The sequence below is a fragment of the Myotis daubentonii genome, chromosome 2 (assembly GCF_963259705.1).
Source record: "Myotis daubentonii chromosome 2, mMyoDau2.1, whole genome shotgun sequence".
NCBI lineage: Eukaryota > Metazoa > Chordata > Mammalia > Chiroptera > Vespertilionidae > Myotis > Myotis daubentonii.
The window spans coordinates 180,969,012-180,987,481 of NC_081841.1; the positions used below are offsets into that span (position 1 = coordinate 180,969,012).

The 18,470-nt window shown below is 43.9% G+C and overlaps 1 protein-coding gene across 4 annotated transcripts in view; it reads left to right on the forward strand.

Moving 5' to 3' along the window:
* The window catches only part of FARP1 (FERM, ARH/RhoGEF and pleckstrin domain protein 1), a 277,332-nt gene that overhangs the window by 183,614 nt on the left and 75,248 nt on the right, over positions 1 to 18,470 (forward strand). For all 4 annotated transcript variants that reach the window (XM_059685013.1, XM_059685014.1, XM_059685015.1 and 1 more), the window contains exons 4-5: positions 9,425 to 9,467; positions 12,358 to 12,436. In XM_059685013.1, the coding sequence (XP_059540996.1) occupies positions 9,425 to 9,467; positions 12,358 to 12,436 (122 nt within the window). The remainder of the gene's footprint in view (positions 1 to 9,424; positions 9,468 to 12,357; positions 12,437 to 18,470) is intronic.

The following is an 18,470-nucleotide window of genomic DNA, read 5'->3' on the forward strand; positions in this document are numbered from 1 at the left end:
TGAATTTGGCTACTCTAGGAACCTCATATCAGTGGAATCACATAGTATGTGTCCTTTTCTGACTGGCTTATTTCACTTAGCATAATGCCCTCAGTGTTCATCATGCTGTAGCATATTAGCATATGACAGAATTTCCTAGCTTTTCAAGGCTGAATAATATTCCACTGTGCAGTTACACCACATTTTACTTACCCAGTCACCTGTTGATGGACACTCAGGTTGCTCCCACCCTTCTATTACTGTGCACAATGCTGTGATGGACGTGTGTGTGTCGTCATTGTGATTGTCATTGTGTGCTGTTATGTCTGTCAAGTTCTATTTGAGAGGCTACTCACATCACTGCCAAAATAAGAGGAAGCATGACCGGCCTCACAATGCCCAAATGTGGGCTGTCACAAGGCTTTTTGCCCCTTTATCCGCGTGTGATATGTGGGAAACCTCACAGTCTCTGACATACAAGGTTATGGACCTTTTTCCCTAGGTGGTAAATTCAGGCAACTTGCATCCCATCCCAGCCTTCTGCCCCCTTTCTCGTCATTTTTATCAGGTAAATAGCCACATCAGAGCATTCTTTATTATAAGGCTTTAAAAAGCTAAAGGGACATGAGTGCTCCCCCTGGTCTGAGATGTGTTTCTCAAGATTGGAAATACACTGGTGATAATTAGGAAGGAATCAATTATGCTCTCCCCTGAACTAGACTTGTTCAGGCCTGTCAGTTGATGGAGCTGATTGCTGCACTTACATGCGAGTTTGGCCTGCTGTTCCCTTGAGCCCAGGCAGCCATCCCCAGGAGATTTCCCTGCAGGAGCAGAGAAGTCTTTTTAATCAGCTTTTAAAAAATTGCTTGGTCTTCCCATGGTAGAAACACTATTGATCCTAGGAATCAAGACCCTGTACTTAATATGCCAGCTAATTGATACCTGGCTGGTAAAAGCCCAGAAAGACATTAGATTGCCTGTCCTTGAGCTTCTGTGTGCCGTGGACTCTGCCATAAACCTAAATATAGCTCATTTCTCTTTCATATTAGGCATCTGCAAAAAGAGCCAGGAAGTAAATATGTCAGGCTTTGCAGGCCATACTGTTGCTATAGCAACTATCCAGCTCTGCCACTGCAGCACAAAGCAGCCACAGACAATATCTAAACAAATGAGTGTGGTTGTATTCCGATAAAACTTTACTTATGGGCATGGATGTTTGAATTTTATAGAGTTTTTATAGGCTGTATCGAAGCACGTGGTAGGCTGGATTTGGCTCATGGGTATCAGTTTGCCAATCCCTGCTTTATATTTCTCCGAGGTAGGTATTTTATCACTCACATTTCACAGTGAGCACACTCAGAGAGGTCACTTGCCCACTACTTACCAATGACCTGGAAACCCAGGTTGATAACCAGGATGCACACGCAGGCCCCCCTCAGTGTAAGCGCTCTCTGCCACACTTGGCTACCTTCCTCCAACTCAAATGGCTGCACACACCTCATCTGCAGAGATGGGTGTATAATTAAAATTTATGTCATTATTAGCCTGTTGAGGATAGTGGGGAAAGCTCTGCATTGTGGCCTATAAATCTCCATTTAAACATTTGCTTTGTTGTTTAGCAGCTGGGTAGATTCTGAACTTCTGGGATTAATGAATGACAGTTGTACAAGGTTACCATAAGGATTAACACGGGTACTGTACAATCATGAGTTGAGCAGGATTTCTGATACATAGTAGGCACTCAGTTGTCTGTTGTGTTTTATGCTTGCCATTCAAACTTAGAAACCCATGAGGCTGGCCCACTATTCTTTTGTTAAAGCTACATTGCTTAGTGACTTGATAAAACAATTCTAATTTCTAGTCAATAAATATTGGTAAAGCTCAGGGAAAAGGTTGGCATCTTTTTGTTGATTATATATTCTTCTCCATGCCAGAAGAAAAGTCCGCCATTGGTAGGTGTCTTACTTAGCTGGGCTGCCACCACAACATACCACAGGCTGGGTGGCTTGAACAAAAGACATTTCTTTTTCAGTATCAGAGACTAGAAGTCTGAGATCAGGGTACCAGCCTGGTCAGATTCTGGTGATGAGCCCTGTCCTGACTTGCATATGGCCACCTTCTTACTTTGTCCTCACATGCGGAGGTGGGGGGAGATTTTCCTCTTATAAAGGCACAGTCCTATTGGGTCAGGGACCCATCCTAATGCCCTTATTTAACCTTAATTACATTTTAAAGACCCTGTCTCCAGATACAGTCAAGTCACCTTGGGGTTAGGACTTAAGCATGCTCCCCAACCAGGGATCAAACCCATAACCCAGGTATGTGCCCTGACTGGGAATTGAACTGACAATGGTGCACAGAACAATGTACCAACTGAGTCACTCTGACTCCGGCTGGGCCTGTTGGTTTTCTTCATTGGATGTCAGATATTATGAATTTTACATTGCTGAGTGCTTAATAGTTTTGTATTTCTATAAATTTTATTGAGTGTTCTGGGATGCACTTAAGTTATTTGGAAACAATTTAGTCCTCCCACATCTGGCTTTTAAGACTTGTTAGGTGGAACTGGTGTAGTGTACAGTAGGGGATAAGTTATTTCCTGCTGCTGGGAATGCCTCTGTAGTACTCTACCCAATGCCCATGGATCATGAGGTCTTCCAGTCTGCCTGGTGAGAATAGGTAGTGTTCCTGGCCCCATGTGAACACCAAGGCAGTGTTACCTCTCATCTCTTCATAGGTTGTTTTTCCCAATCTTGGGTATTTTTTCATAAGCATATGTGATCAATATTAAGCTGACTACCAAAGGGTAAGCCTCTGCACTCTCCTAAATGCTCTTTATAGAGAGTGCTTTTCTATTCCTTGGGGTTCTCCTGTAAACGCTCACTACCTTGGTTTCTGCACCCCATCTCTTTAACTCATGGATTTTGCCAGGTTCTTCCTCCCTGCACCACAGTTTAGAAACTCGCTCAAGACGGAAGGCTGGGGCACTATAGGGATGGTGATTTTTTTGTTCTGTCTTGGGGAATCACATTGCCTGGCGCCCCAAGTATTCAGACCTGTTGTATTATGTATTGTTTCCTTTTCCCCCTCCCACCCCCAGCCCCCCGGTGTGTTTCATGTAGGAAGATCCAGTTCCTCTTACTCTATTTTGACCAGAAGCAGAAACCCCTAATAGGTTTTAAAATGAAAGCCACTCTTTACATATCTTTCAAATATAGACTAATGTAAAATTAATAAAATAATTCTATAAACTATATTATGTGGTTCCTGTATACATTTTAGTTGATGATGAAATATTTCTGTTATATGCAGTTTTGATTTTTAAACATGAAGAGGAGAGGTGAACTACTGTTGAGTCCTTTAGCTTTTTGAGGGGTAGGATAATTTGTTACACATAAAGCACAGGTTTAAAGTCAACATTGAACCCCAGCTATGTGGCCTTGGGCAACTTAATAAGTTTTCTGAGTTTGGCTTCCTTCCTGTGTAAAATGACCATATTGTTATGAATATTAAATGAGAATGTATAAAGCACCTATTCAGTGCCTGGCACACAGTAGGTGCTCAAGAAACAGTATCTTTTTCCTATGCGCTGTCTGATAAATGAATCAATCTCTTTTAATAGGACTCTTTCCAAAATACCTCAGATATTTCAATTTCCTACAAAATCCACCTAAAATGTCACTCGTCAAAATAATAGGGGCAAACAGTCATCAAGGGAAAGAAGAGAACAGCTTTGGGAACAGTGACTCATGTTGCCTTGACTTTGATACCTAGGCATTAAACCATTTCTTCTCACCTAACAGTGTTTCAGTGCAGAGAGCACATCCCAAAGGGGAAGGTGATATTAAGAGGGAATTGGAGGAAGAGAGGGAGCCTGAATAAAATGTATGCAAGCTGAGGACGTTGAGGCTGGAAAACTGTGTTGAAATCAAATTGTGGAAGATAGTATTTACAGACTGAATTGTGACACTCCCTCCCCTCCCCCCTAAAAAAATTTGTAGATTGAAGCTCTAATGCCCAGTATGTCAGGATATGACTATTCTTGAAGACGAGGCCTTTGAAGGGGTGATTAAGTTAAAAGGAGGCTATTAGAGTGGGCCCTAATCCTATCTGACTGGTACCATTTTAAGAAGAAGAAATTTGGAGATACTCGGGAAAAACCAGGGGTGTGCATTCACAGAGGGAAGACCATGGGAGGACATAGCCAGGAGGCAGCCATCTGTAAGCCAATGAGAGGCCTAGGAAGACACTGAACCCGCAACACCCTGTGCCTCCAGAGAAGTGTGAGGACATTCATTTCTGTTGTCCGCGCCGGCCTCGTCTGTGGTACTTTGTCTCAGCAGCCCTAGCACACTCTGCCGATAGACCAGTGGTTCTCAACCTGTGGGTCGCGACCCCTTTGGCGGTCGAATGACCCTTTCACGGGGGTCGCCTAAGACCATCCTGCATATCAGATATTTACATTACGATTCAGAACAGTAGCAACATTACAGTTATGAAGTAGCAACGAAAATAATTTTATGGTTGGGTCACAACATGAGGAACTGTATTTAAAGGGCCAGAAGGTTGAGAACCACTGCAATAGACCTTCAAATCCCAGCGGGGAAAATTTCCTTGATTTGGTGAGTCCCACTCACTGGGAATGACCTTTCCAGAAGTTCATTCATTTTAACCAGATCGCTTTGCAGCCAGGTGATGTGGCTGTGCGGTTGTGCTCTGATGCTCAGCAGCATGGTTTAGAGAGGGCAGGGGCGTGTGGCCTGGTTGAAAGGATGAAGGGTGGGATTTGAGATACATCATTACAGCTGTGACCCTCTAGCGATCTGTGGGCAGGGAAAGGAAGACTGTGGTGCTGTGTCACCTTTTTACCTCATCTGGAGCTTGTTTCTGTTCCACTTAGGTGGAGTGAACAAGTGATTTGTCTAAAGCGATGTGATTCAATTCATATGCTTCCCAGTAGCCCTCCCCATATATCAAACTTCAGTGCTTTAATGCTAGTCAAGCAACAACCTATTTTCTTTTCTTAGAAATAAGAAGAGCTCCTTCTAGCTCATCCATGTGTAGTAGATTTAGTCTTGTGTGTGCAAGACCTTTTCTCTGGGCTCTGCAGCCGTCAATCTAACTGGTGACTGGATAGGCTCTCGAGGTTCCGTGGCCTCACCCCGGCCAGCTGTGATGTGATGGATGCCCTGTGGCATCATTGCTGCCGAGCTCGACCAAGTGGGCTAATCCGGGCCAGTCTGATGTTTCTAGACCGACGTGTTCTAAAACCACATGCTCAGTTGGCTCAAACCAGTGCTTGTATTTGGTGCTTTCCACAGAAATGCCAAAAACAGAAGAGAGATGTTTTAAAACAGTTCCTAAAATTGGCAGCTGTGTTGCCAGAGCGTAGTTGCTTTGTCCTGAGTGGTTTGCAGAGTTGAGGCAGATTCTGTGGCAGAACTGGCGATGGTGGAAGGTCTCAGAGGTGCTTCTCCCGCGGCAGCCGTGGCGGCCGAAAGAGCTCAGGGTGGCAGGTGCGTGAGTGGGCGCTCCGCAGCCCTGGGAATCGCACTGGAATCCCCAGTTAACTCGGTGTCTCATGCAACATCACTTCTCCGCTTGCCTCAATCCACCGCCTCTCAGATTTTACAGGGGAAGCAGAAGGCATCAAAAAGGAACTTTCTTATCTTCCCAGCACAGAAATATAAACTGCATTGGCCATTAGCCTTTCTGTCTCTCTCTCTCCCTGAAATGGAAGAGCTTTTCTTTCTAACTCAAGGCCTTGCCCTCTGTTTCAGAGCTACCTTCTCGCGTCATTTCAGGTCCCTTAGGACATCGGTTATCTCTTCTTGCTCATAGTCTCAATCCTCCCCCCCCCTTTTTTTAAAGCACCCAGAGCCTTCAAAACAAGCAAATAAGCAATGCCCTTATTTTGATTTTTTTTTTTTTTACCCCCTGTACTCCTAGTCTCTTGTCTTCCTTTTCCTTCATAGCTGAGCTTCTTGAAAAAGCCATTCATCGGTTAAGAAGTACAGATTGATAGTTACAAAATAGTCACGGGGGTATAGAGTACAGCATAGGGACTGTTGTCAATAATATTGCAATAACTATGTATGGTGCCAGGTGGGTACTGGAAATATCAAGGGATCACTTTATAAAGTGTATGATTGTCTAACCACTACACTGTACACCTGAAATCAATACAAAATCAAATTGGAAGTAAACTGTAGTTGAAAAACGTTTTTTTAAAAGGAAAAGCCCTTCATCGTTCCTGCCTCTTCACCGCCCACCATACTTCCTGACCCATCACTGAGTCAGCTGATCATCAGGTATTCTAGTTGTCATCTTATTTTACCTTTCACAGTTCTTGATATTCTGCCTTCTGGAAACACCACCTTCCCATGGCTTCCATGACTCTCTTCTTACTTTCCCCCTCACGTGCTTCACCTGGCTGTTCCGTGCTGGAGGCATCCTCAGTGCTCAGGGTTCCATCCTCTGGACTCTATGAGGCGACCTCATCCTCCATGGAGTCAGGTGGCGGTGGCTTCTGAACGGAGATATCCTGCCCAGGCCTCCTCTGAGCTCTGGACCAGTGTGTCCCACCATTTCCACACTGTCTCTTCCTCATGAAATTCAAGGGCATTAAGGTTAAGGTTTATGGGTCCGACAGCAGAAATCTTGGTGTCATTCTGGTCATTGTCCCCTTCCTCAGCTACCATATCCAGTCTGTCAGTAAATCCCATTGGATTTTACCTCTTAAATTTATCTTAAATCCCCCCACTTTCTCCAAGCTCTACTTCTGCCCTCCCTCCGCCTGGTCCAAATACCATCCTCTCTTGCCTGGACAATTGCAACTGGTCATCCTGAACATGTTCTGGCTCCCCCTGTCTGTTCTCACACTGCCAGATTGATGTTTTTAACGTTCACATCAGATTGGATCAGCCCCATGCTTAAACCCTTTGCGTTGTTCTTAGGATAAGGATGAAGAATCTCGACGCGGCTTCTGTGGGGTCTGACCCCTTCCTGACCCTCCAGCCTTGCTCTGTAGCCACTTCAGTTTCCTTTCACCTCAGGCATCGAGACCAGTGTTTTTACTGTGTGTGTCCATCTGTCCTTACTCTCTTCCCCTGCAGCTCTCAGCACAATGTCACGTTCAGGGGCATGTTTCCTAAACAGTCCCTCTGCCGCTGCTTCTCCCATGACTGGGTCAAATTCCCCATCCCAGACACTGTGAGTCCTCGGGGACTCCCCTTCGCTTTTCCTTCGTTTGTCTCAGGGTCTCCATTTTTGTTGGGAAGGCTTTTTGATTTCCGTCTGCTGCCTCACTAGTCCATAAGCTCCATGAAGTAAGGACCATGACTGGCTTTCTCACCATTCCCCAGAGCCTAGCATAGGGACACAGTACAATTTTGTTGAATTATTAATAAATGAGTTTGAAGAACAGGGTTTAAGTTCCAACTTTGGGCGTCTGTTCTCTGAATCTGTTTTCTTATCAGAGGAAGATACACTTGTCACCTCATTCATCTTTTAGGATTCTTAGGAGGAAAATAATATATCTTGCAAATGATAATTGCTGTTTTGAATGATTATTCTCTTTCATTACGGTTGAGGTTTATGGGTCTGACAGTGGAAATGATCCTAAATCAACTAATGCCACTATTTTTTTTCTTTTATAACATAGTGATATAGGCTGAGGAATACAGAAATGAGAGTTTCATTATAAAATATTATTTATTTGAAAAAGTGGTGGGGAAGTTTAATGTGAATAGGTGGGAACTTAAAATTTTTAGTTATTTTCCTTATGAGAATTCTTAGTGATTATTTAAGGTAATTTGGATAATACAAAAGGCAGTTAAGAGGTAGATAAGACTCACCCATCTTTTAACCTCCAAAACACATTTCCCACATGCATAAGTATTTGTCAAGAACATCATTTTTAATTCCTGCATGGTAATGTTATATAGACGTAGACCATTTTACTTATTTATTTAGGTTATTGTAAGATTTTTGATAGTTGTAAAAATGCTATTAGCATTCATTGTACATAAATCTTTTTGTGCATAATTTCCCAAAGTTGAATTACTGGGTGAAAGAGCATGTGTAAGAATACTTTTAGCCTCTAGATAATTATTCCCTAATTAGTCTCCAGAAATGTTGTACCGATTCATACATCCACCAATAGAGTAAGACAGTGTGCATCTCCCTGCACCTTGGGGTGTTATAAACTACAAGCACCAGGCACATACAGGCAGATCTAGATGCAAGTTTAATGGGTGGAAATGGTATATGGTTATTTAAATTTGCATTTGTAGTGAAAGTAACTCCTGAATTTGAACATTTTCTCCTTACCCATTGTCATATTTTCTTCGTCAATTACCTGTTGTGCTTGGCAAAGTTTTGTAACGTTCTCATATCTTCTATCTATAATAATAAAAGCGCAATTGCTAATTAGACCAGTCGTCCTTTCGGACGACCTTCCAGACGAAGCTGGGGCTGCGAGGGAAGTCCCGGTCCTGGGTGCCAGAGGGAAGCCAGTGCCGGCAGCCGGGGAAAGGAAGGCCTACTCTTGCACGAATATCGTGCATCGGGCCTCTAGTTTACTTATAAAACCATCTTCACAGTAAGCACATTAACCTTGTTTTTGTCATATATGTAAATATGAGCCTCCATAAAACCCTTTTCAAATGGCCACAAATTCAAGGCGAGTTTAAAGAAAAGCATGTGTGAAATGGGATAATATGGTTAACATACTTTATTAATAAGGGCAGATGGTCTCTCTTGCTCTCTCGCTCTCTCGCTCCCTCTGTTCTCAGTCTCTCAAAAATTTTGCCACTCAAACTGCATGCCAAGGCGAGTACGTGTGAAAAGAGTCTGGGCTTTGAAGTTGGACAGGCCTCTTTCAGCCCTGGCTCTGCCACTGTAGATCTGAGAGACCGGGGACAAGTTATTGAACCTCTCCACGTCTCAGGTTTCTCTCCTGGGTAACAGGAATCCTTCTGGCCTTGTTCTTAGAGGTACATAGCTTCTGGATAGCGTCTGGTGCCCAGGCAGTATTCTATAGATAGCCATTCCCTTTCCGATCCGTTCATACGAGCACACACGTGTTTTGTTTCACTAAGGAGCATGCCTATTTCACTCAGCTTGTAGCCAGACATGCAGTCATGCATTAATATTTGCTGACTCAGCTAACTGTGACCAAAGTACAAGTGAGAGTAGAAAAATTTTTAGTTTACTGAGTCTAGGAGAGGTGTTAATTTTGAAGCTTACGGCTAATGTTAGCAAATCGGATCTGTCCTGTGAAAGTGGTAGATGATGTCAGATATGGAATTCTGGAGAAAAAGAGGGACAGCCTCCAGTACACCAGTACTCAAAAACTTTATTTTAAATAGTTCCAAGTAAAGACTCAAAATACACTCGTTCATTGAGAATTTGTGTCTCAGTCTGTTCTTTTTTCCTTTTGTAGGTGTGGCTGGATCTCTTAAAACCTATTGTCAAGCAGATTAGAAGTAAGTATACACCGTCTGTGTAACAGTTTTGTTAAACATCGAGCCAGACAGTTTCCTTGTCTAGACGTCGGCCGTCCTGTGGCGTCAAGCACTTAGTGATACAGATTTTTATTTTACCCCATAATTGCTTTTCATCATCCACGAATCCGTGTACTATTAAAATGTATGTCCTGCAATTTTAATATATAACAGTTTGGTAATCAAAATTTTGCTTGGAAAATCAAATATGGTTTTGATTAACAACTAAACCATGCTACTAAGCCCCCAAATAATAGAGTTGCCTTGTCTGAACGGGGGTTTCTTATTGTCACTTTTGCAGGGGAGGGGAGGGGAGGGTGGAGCCTTTTATTCATAAATTGGTGTAAGGTTTTCTGTCCTGCCTCTTCAAAGCCTGTGAAGTCAGGATGCAAGCTTGTGTGTGTGTGCTTCTGAATTTCTGAATGGCAAACAGCGCTGGAGGGAGCCTGGCTTGCGTTTAGACCAGGGGTGGGCAAACTTTTTGACTCGAGGGCCACAATGGGTTCTTAAACTGGACCGGAGGGCCGGAACAAAAGCACGGATGGAGTGTTTGTGTGAACTAATATAAATTCAAAGTAAACATCATTACATAAAAAGGTACAGTCTTTTTTTTTTTTTTTTTAGTTTTATTCATTTCAAACGGGTCGGATCCGGCCCGCGGGCCGTAGTTTGCCTACGGCTGGTTTAGACCCTGTGCTGGAGAAGAGATTAAAGAGGTTCTAGGAGAGGTGGACGGAAAGAGAACACTTGGTTTTTCTCTCCCTTCCCATCATGCCTCGGCACTGGACCTGCCTCCTTTCTCGATGCTTCAAGGTCAAGTTCAGAGTGAAGCTCCGTTTGCAAAGTCACTCCACATAGTTCCTCACTGCAGCCAGAGACTGGGCAGAGTCTGGGGATGGTAACAAAGCTCCATCTCTTTAGCTGAGCCCGCAGCACACAATACCTCGGGGGATTGCTTTTCTGTCTCATTAAGAAACCCCACCGGGCCACTTACCGCAGTTTGCGTGGATGTAATAAATGGACGCACAGTGCCTGTACAGCCCTTACGCAGTTGAAATTGATGTTGAGCTGTCATTTAAATTAAGCAATTATGGATGCCGAAAATGAAACCGCCATTGTTTGTTTAATGTTTATGGGTGGTTGGCCAGGGATCAAATGGGAGACACATTACAGAGAGAAGCCCCCAGGCCTGGTGGGTGGAGGTAGCACAGAGTCTAGAATGATGACATTTGTCCCTGCCACGACTGGTGGCGGAACGGCTGATGGTGAAGGGGAATCCCTTAGCACATTAGCAAGTGTGAGGACAGGGGCCAGCACCGGGCGCCTGTTCACCCCCGTGGGCTGTGACTAGCCGTGTGTGAAGAGCAGTCCTTTCTACTCAGTGCCAGCATCTGCTTCACGTCAGGTTCTCTAAGGGCCTGAGCCCCCTCCTTCAGTCCCCTTGTCTGTGAAAGTGACTGAGAGGAAACGGCATGGCCTCCCCATCTTCCCCATTTTTCATTGTTATTTTGTGACCCAGAATTGACATGCCAGGGTTTTTGTTAATGTTTAGGTAATTAAGGAAAATCCCAGTTTCTCTTGGCTTCGGTATTTCTGTGCCTTGTTTTCTTCCTCCTAATTTTTTGTATATTGGTGACATCTTCGCCTTATGATGTGTTATTTTTGTATCTTTCCTAAATTTGAATGTGTTAGCATAGAAATTATGATACAACATCTGTCTTTGCGATAGCGGGAGGTAGAGCAAACATATGAGAACTGTTAAAATTGGGATTTCGTTATAGTGTCTTATATTTCATAGAACATAACCTCATTGCTATCATTCCAAACGGCAGAACCCGTAAGATTGCCCTTGTTTTGTAGCTGATACATCAAACAGTCTCAGATTACAAATTATTATTTTAGTTTGTAACCTGTTTGTTCTATTTTAATTCTAAAAACAGAATGTATTCTTCTCCTTCACCATCTCTCCCTTACCACCCCTTCCAGAGCTGCTCCCTAATTTTGTCTGAACTCATCGATAAATGGTTTATAAGGCACTTAAAAGGCGTGGGCTGACTGTGGCGGGGCAGGGCCTGGTCTTGTTGAGGTTTCTCTCCACACCTCAGGAGAGCATCTGGCATATAGGTCTGCATACATATTTGATGAACACATTAGCAGCTGTACCTTGTAGATAGTTAGAAATAATAAATTACATGACTAATTTACATTTTCATTATCTCCTTTTAAAATGATCTAAAACTTGTACTTGGACAAAACCAGCTAATTAGGCACATTTTTTAAAAGAGTAAAGTGCCTTTCAAACCTGGGTACAATTGAAATCTCCAGAGAAAAAGTCTAATACCTCCATGTGATACCTTTGTCACAGTTTAAAAACAACAACACAAGTCCAGCTGGTGTGGCTCAGTGGTTGAGTGTCAACCCAGGAACCAAGAGGTCACCGGTTCGATTCCCAGTCAGGACACATGCCCAAGTTTCCAGCTCAATCCCTAGTATGGGGTGTGGTATGGGGTGTGCAGGATGCAGCCAGTTAATGATGTTTCTCTCTCTCTCTTTCTCTCTCTCCCTCTCTCCCTCCCTCCCTTCCTCCCTCCCTCTCTCCCCTCTCCCTTCCTCGCTCTCTAAAAATCAATTTAAACAAAAACATTAAAAAGAAAAAAACAGTAACAAAAACACACACAAAACAGATACTTGTTTCCCCACAGTGTGAAAGTGTGATTCCGTAACTGTGATTTAGTTGTTCAGTGGCTGGGGTGTACTCTTGGCTACTTGGAATGAGTCTCATTATTTGGTATATAATATACCTCAGAAAATCTTTTCTTTAATTGCATTTGAAGCGGAAATCAATAACTACTTTTTTTTTCTCCTTCTTTAGGGCCAAAGCATGTTGTTGTTAGGTTTGTGGTGAAATTCTTTCCACCTGACCACACGCAACTCCAAGAAGAACTCACAAGGTTAGTGGTTGGCTGTTTATTGCAATGGGGTGCCGAGGAGAAGCAAAAGTTAATGTTCTGAGTCCATTTGATCAACATTTTCTCCAAGTCTACTTAACCAGCATCCACTCTGTGCTTAACAGTTTAACACCCCCCCCCCCTTTCCAGTTATGCTTACAAATATGGGGGCAGGCAAGCACCACGTTTTCCCTAAAGCCTGGTTTCTACACTTGATCTTAGCCAAAAGGCCAAGAAGTGATGAAGTCTTGTTTCTTCAAGGCTATGATATGAGAAGTGGATCAGACTTGCCCTGTTACTGCCATAGTTTCCCTCTTTATCTATGTTATCATCAGATGGTTTTGGAAAGTGAATCCCTCCTGGGAAGCCAAGATGTTATCTCAGAGTTTCTCCTCATTGCTGCCCTGGGTGGGTGGACAGGAACTGTGGTCAGTTTCTTTGGCAGCTTGGCCAAGTGGGAGAAGCGTGAACCTCGGTCAGGCCTGGCTTGGGTGTCAGTCCTGCCTTTGATAGCTGCGTGACTGGCCAGTTACTTGGTCCCTCTGCGCCTGTCTCAATTCCTCTGTGTCAGTGTGACTGTAAGGCTGGCCTGGCTGTGGTTATTTTGGGGATAAGCATTATTACACATCAAATGACTGGAACCCAGGGGGGACGCCATGGATGGTAACCATTACCATCACCATCATTGTCATCATCATCAGTATTACCACTTACTTTATAATTTGTGGCGAACACATGGGTTTCTAAAGGAGGTCAGAGCCCAGTGGGAACACGTGAAGATAAAATGCCTCCCTTTTCAGTATACTCCCTTTGAGTACACTAGTCTGACCAGCCAAATTCTTGCCACACTGCCTTTTAAGACATAACTGTTTCAGACCAAGGCTATGGCACCTTTCTCATCCTCTTATCCCGGATACAGAGCACAATATCTTGGGGGGCTGACCATCATTTGAGAAAGGGATGAAGATATCCAGTCCAAAGGATTTATGAAGTGTGTACACTGTGTGCAAGCATTGTTCTAGGCACTGGGGATATAGTGATGAAAAAACAAGTCTGCCTCTCATGGGAACAGACAAATCTATTAAATAAACAAACAAAAAAATCAGATAATGGTAGGGCTCTTTATTTAGGTCATTGAAGTAGGATGATGGCAGAGAAGGTGACTGGGTGATGATTTTAGATTGGTTAGTCTGGGGTGCCTCTCTGAGGAAATAACGAGGATCTGTCAGTCATTTTCAGAGGGAGACCTTCCCAGTAGGCAGTGCCCAAGGCAGGAACAAGTGACAGGTGTCGGTCAAAAACGTGCTCCGCATGGCAGGAACGGTGAGAGCGAAGTGCACTGAGTTGGGACAGAGGCCCGAATGTCCTTACTGTTGAAAGACTAGTTGCCATGTGGATGTTGTGGGGAGGATGACAGCAGGGAATCCAGTGAGGAAGCGGTTGCCATCATCCAGCCTGAGATGGTGGTGGCAGAGGAGGCAGTAGGGGTGGAAATGGAGATGTGTGGCTACATTTGCAGTACTTGCTGGAGGTGGGTGGGGTCCATCCATCTGGGTGACGTGTTGGGGACGGAGACTGAGGGGAGTAGAGGGAACACTTAGATTTGACTGAAGCAACGGGCTGGGTGTTGGTGATGAATAAATGGAATGGGTGGAGGGAAATAGAGGTTTGGGAGCGAAGGGAGTCAGTCAGGAGCTTGCTTCTGCAAGGCTGTGTTTGAGACACCTACTCGACATCACGTGGATGCGTCAGGAAGGGCATTGGGTGCATGGATTCCAGCGAGAGGTGAAGGCGTTGTGTTTGTGAATGAGTCACCACTGCTTGTTTGCCTCCACTTACAATCCTCCCATCGATGAAGCGGTTAGAGGCGGCTGGGAACTGCAGAAGCCGTCGGCCTCTGGGAACTGCAGTTTGCCAGAACGCTGAAGAAGAGGGGCAGCTGGAGCGACTACACCCAACTGCACAAGACAGAGGGGCCGACGACAAGTCTTCATGTGGTGTCATTATTGGGGCTACTGTGTCTCCGTTTCTGGGGCCAGCCTTCCTGTCGTGGGAACATGCATTGCTCCAAGCTCAGAATATTGAAATAAGTCTGCGGGCGAGTCCAGCTGTTGGTCAGCCGTGTGGATTTTCCTCTCGCGTCCCACTGGGGCTCTATCCTGCTTAGGAACTTGGCAGCATAAATCCATTTTCCCCCACTTTTCCTCCCCGTTCTACTTTGCAATGAGTTTTGCACCTTTTCCATTTTTATGACTCATTGCCTTTAGAGGTTTGTAGTTTTCTTCCATTCTGGTCCTTGTTATAAAATTCCATGCAACTAGTTACCCTCGGGCCAAGTGCACCCGGTGTCTTGCCAGCTGCTGTGGCCGATCTGGCAACTCCCCCACGTGACACAGCTCAGCTGGATGCAGAGGGTTTGAGTATTTGTTGTCTGGCTCCCACTGTTAACTGATATTTTAAAAATCTTCCCTGAAGAGAGAATTCTTTGGGTTCAAGGGTGAATAAAATTGCTATGAAACTTAGAAGCTCCTCATCACTTTCTCCACTTTGTCACGAGGTATAACTAGAAGAGGACCTCCCAGATCCAATACACTGACTTCCACACTCTCAACGTCCCGTGTAAGCAAAAGTGGAATGATGTAACCATTGAGATTCCAGGGACTTTTCTGTAGCAGATGGCGCTGAGGAGGGGCTTAGGAGAAGGTCTGCGTGGACAGTGCTTATTTAGACGAGGGATGTGTGGAAAAGAGAGACAGAGACGGGCCTGCAAGACTGTATAGACTCTAAGTGACTCTAGCCCCGTGGTTAATTCTTCAGGCTTCCAGGAGCAGTTTTCTGCTCCCCACTAATATAGATGGGAGATTACATTGCACTTGGTGGTTAAACAGGAAGCTGTCTAATTATCGGACTGCACTTGTGGTAAAACCCTGTCCTATGGACAAAAGGAGAAAACCACCGACTTTTAGGTATAGTTTTAAAAGCTAGAGTGAGCTCTTTGGGAAATAAGTCGCCTGGCTTTCTTACTGCAGAGCTCTGCGTCACTTTTCTGATGCTAATGAGTTTAGGCACACTTCTCACTGGGCATCCCATCGTCAGTCAAATCTAATGGTGAGAGACCCTATCGGAACTTGCTGCTGTGCAAGGTCTGCTGAAGGGTGTTTCTTAGGCTGGCAGAGAAATTGGACATGACACTGAAGAGGAAAAAGAATCAGACTTCCCAAATGAAATAAATGGAAATGGACATGTGTAAAACCAGGCATCCTGCCCTAGCTGGTTTGGCTCAATGGATAGAGTGTCAGCCTGCAAACTGGAGGGTCCCAGATTTGATTCCAGTCAAGGGCACATGCCCCGGTTGTGGGCTTGATCCCCAGTAGGGAGCGTGCAGGCGATCGGTGATTCTCTCTCTTCATTGATGTTTCTGTCTCTCCCTCTCTGAAATCAATAAAAATATATTTAAATAAATAAAAAATAAAAATAAAAGCAGGCATCCGATGGGTGTGATTTGCAGTCCCAGGAAGCGAAGCCCTTCTTGACTAGTTCTCCCACTGTCATCTCCTTCCTCCTCCCATCCTAAAGCCAGTCCATTTCCTTTTGAGTGCTTTTTTAAAAAATAAATTTTTATGGATTTTAGAGAGGGAGGGAGAAGGAGAGAGAGAAACATCAATGATGAGAGAGAATCATGGATTGGCTGCCTCCTGCATGCCCCACCCTGGAGATCAAGCTCGCAACTTGGGCATGTGCCCTGATCTGGAATCAAACTGTGACCTCCTGGTTCATAGGTCAAAGCTCAACCACTGAGCAACACCGGCTGGGCCCTTTTGAGTGCTTTGAGCATTTTCCTTGTGTTTGCCGGTTTAATTTTATTTAGTGCCTACTGAGTACACCTTAGCCGTTAGCTCATGAATTTGGTTGGAATCGCTTCAGATTATAGTTGTTGCCGAATCTCTAAAGTTAGATTGCAGCCAGGGTGCTCGATTTACAGCTGTCATCCGGAAATCAGTCCCCAGGAAAGTCTCTCGTATTACCAGGGCCCTGGGACAGAAAGGTCCACTTACTTAGGGTGACAAGTCTTCCTGCAGTCTTCATCATCACACTGCCCTCTAACTAAGTGTGTGATCTTTCAGACCCTCTGCCACCTCGAGCCCACAGAGACTGTCCCCAAAGGCGCCCGAAGCCCGCCACACTCTGAATCCCTCCCTGTGAGCACAGGACCCCATGCTGGAATTTGAGATGCTAAAATGTTCCGAATGTAATGTTTGTAAAACATAAAGCCCTCCTGCTTGTTTTAAAATGACCATATAGGCGAGAATTAAAGCCTGTAGCTCTAAGAAGTGTTGGGCTCAAAAGACAATAACCACTACCTAATGCAGAAAGATGGTCTGTACTGCCTCTCCTCATATAAACCTGTATGTTGATGTTTGTTGTTTTATATTCTCTGCCCTTCTTCCCTTGGACTTCCCTGAGAGGAGAAGGGGGGGGGGGGGGGGGCGGGAAGAGAACAGAGAAAACACAGTTAACTGGCAGATATATGAGTGATTTAGTTTTGTTTTCAGCTTTTGTTCTGTTTTTGATGGTTACAGAATTGCGCCTTGTTTTTTAGCTCTTAATAATGGAACTTTTTAAATGACTTAAAGAAGATTAGTTTTGTTTTATTAAAAAAGTTGCTAACATTCATTGACTGTTTTTATTTTAGTCACTGTGGTTTCCATGTATTATTGCATTTGATGGCAACCTGTGGTTGTTCTTGTTAAAGCCTTTTTTTAACAAAATTAAACATAAAGTTTCGTTATTACAAAAGTAATGTACAGTGTAGAAAGTTAGAATATGCAGATAAACAAGACTAAGAAGATAAAAATACTGTATTCCTGTTGCCCAGAGATTACTATTAACACATCAGTGTGCCTTCCTTTCTGATTTTTTCCCTATGCACCTCCCCCCGCCCCCATGCCATTCATACATGCTTATTCTAAATGAAATTCACTGAAGGACCACACATTGCGTCTGGTTATCGTGTCCTTGGACCTCAAGATACCATCTTGGTAGAGAAACTGGGCCAGTTGTACAACAGAATATCTTACCTCTTGTACTTTTTAGCTTATTCCTCTAGCCCAGCGGTTCTCAGCCTGTGGGCCGCGACCCCTTTGGAGGTCGAACGACCCTTTCACAGGAGTCACCTAAGATCATCCTGCATATCAGATATTTACATTACAGTTCATAACAGTAGCAACATTACAGTTATGAAGTAGCAGCGAAAATAATTTTATGGTTGGGTCACAACATGAGGAACTGTATTTAAAGGGCCAGAAGGTTGAGAACCACTGCTCTAGCTTCCTTATTTCCTGAAAACTGGTAGTTCTAAAGCCTTGACAGATACAAGTCAAACATTTTTGGCTAGAGTTCATCATAAGTAATGTCATGTGCTTCCTATATCATTAATGACGCTAAGATGGATCACTGGAGTGGTAGCATTCTGATCTTTCCATTATGAAGTAAGGTGCATGTTGCGTTGTCTATGCAAAAGTCCAGTTTCCTAAGTGGTTTTTACACCAATTAACAGTCCTTGTTAGAGTCAATAATTTCTTTAGAGGTGGTAGAATGGGGATCTTCTCATTCTGTTATTCCTGCTGCACCATTAGTTAGCATTCTTCTGTAAGATAAAACTTTGCCTCATCCACTTGGACTATCTGGACATAGTCCAAGTACCCTTCCTACGAGAGAGACAGATTACATGACCACTGTTTTGGTCATGCATGGGTTACCAATTTTTGAATAAAGAATTGCTATAATAGTCTCTTCAAATTGGTGACACATTCTGTTTTTCCTTTTTTTCTCTTTCTTTTTTTAGTATCGTTATATGAAATCTTGAACTTTCCATTCACTTTAATCATTCTTGTTGCTGCTCAAGCTGTTGCCACTTTGGCCAATGGATGCCCCTTCAATGCAACACATTTGTTTTGGGAAGCTGCCTTGCTTTCTAGCATAACTAGATATTCCAGACTCATTTTGCACCTTCCCCTACCCCAGCCTGGAATATACA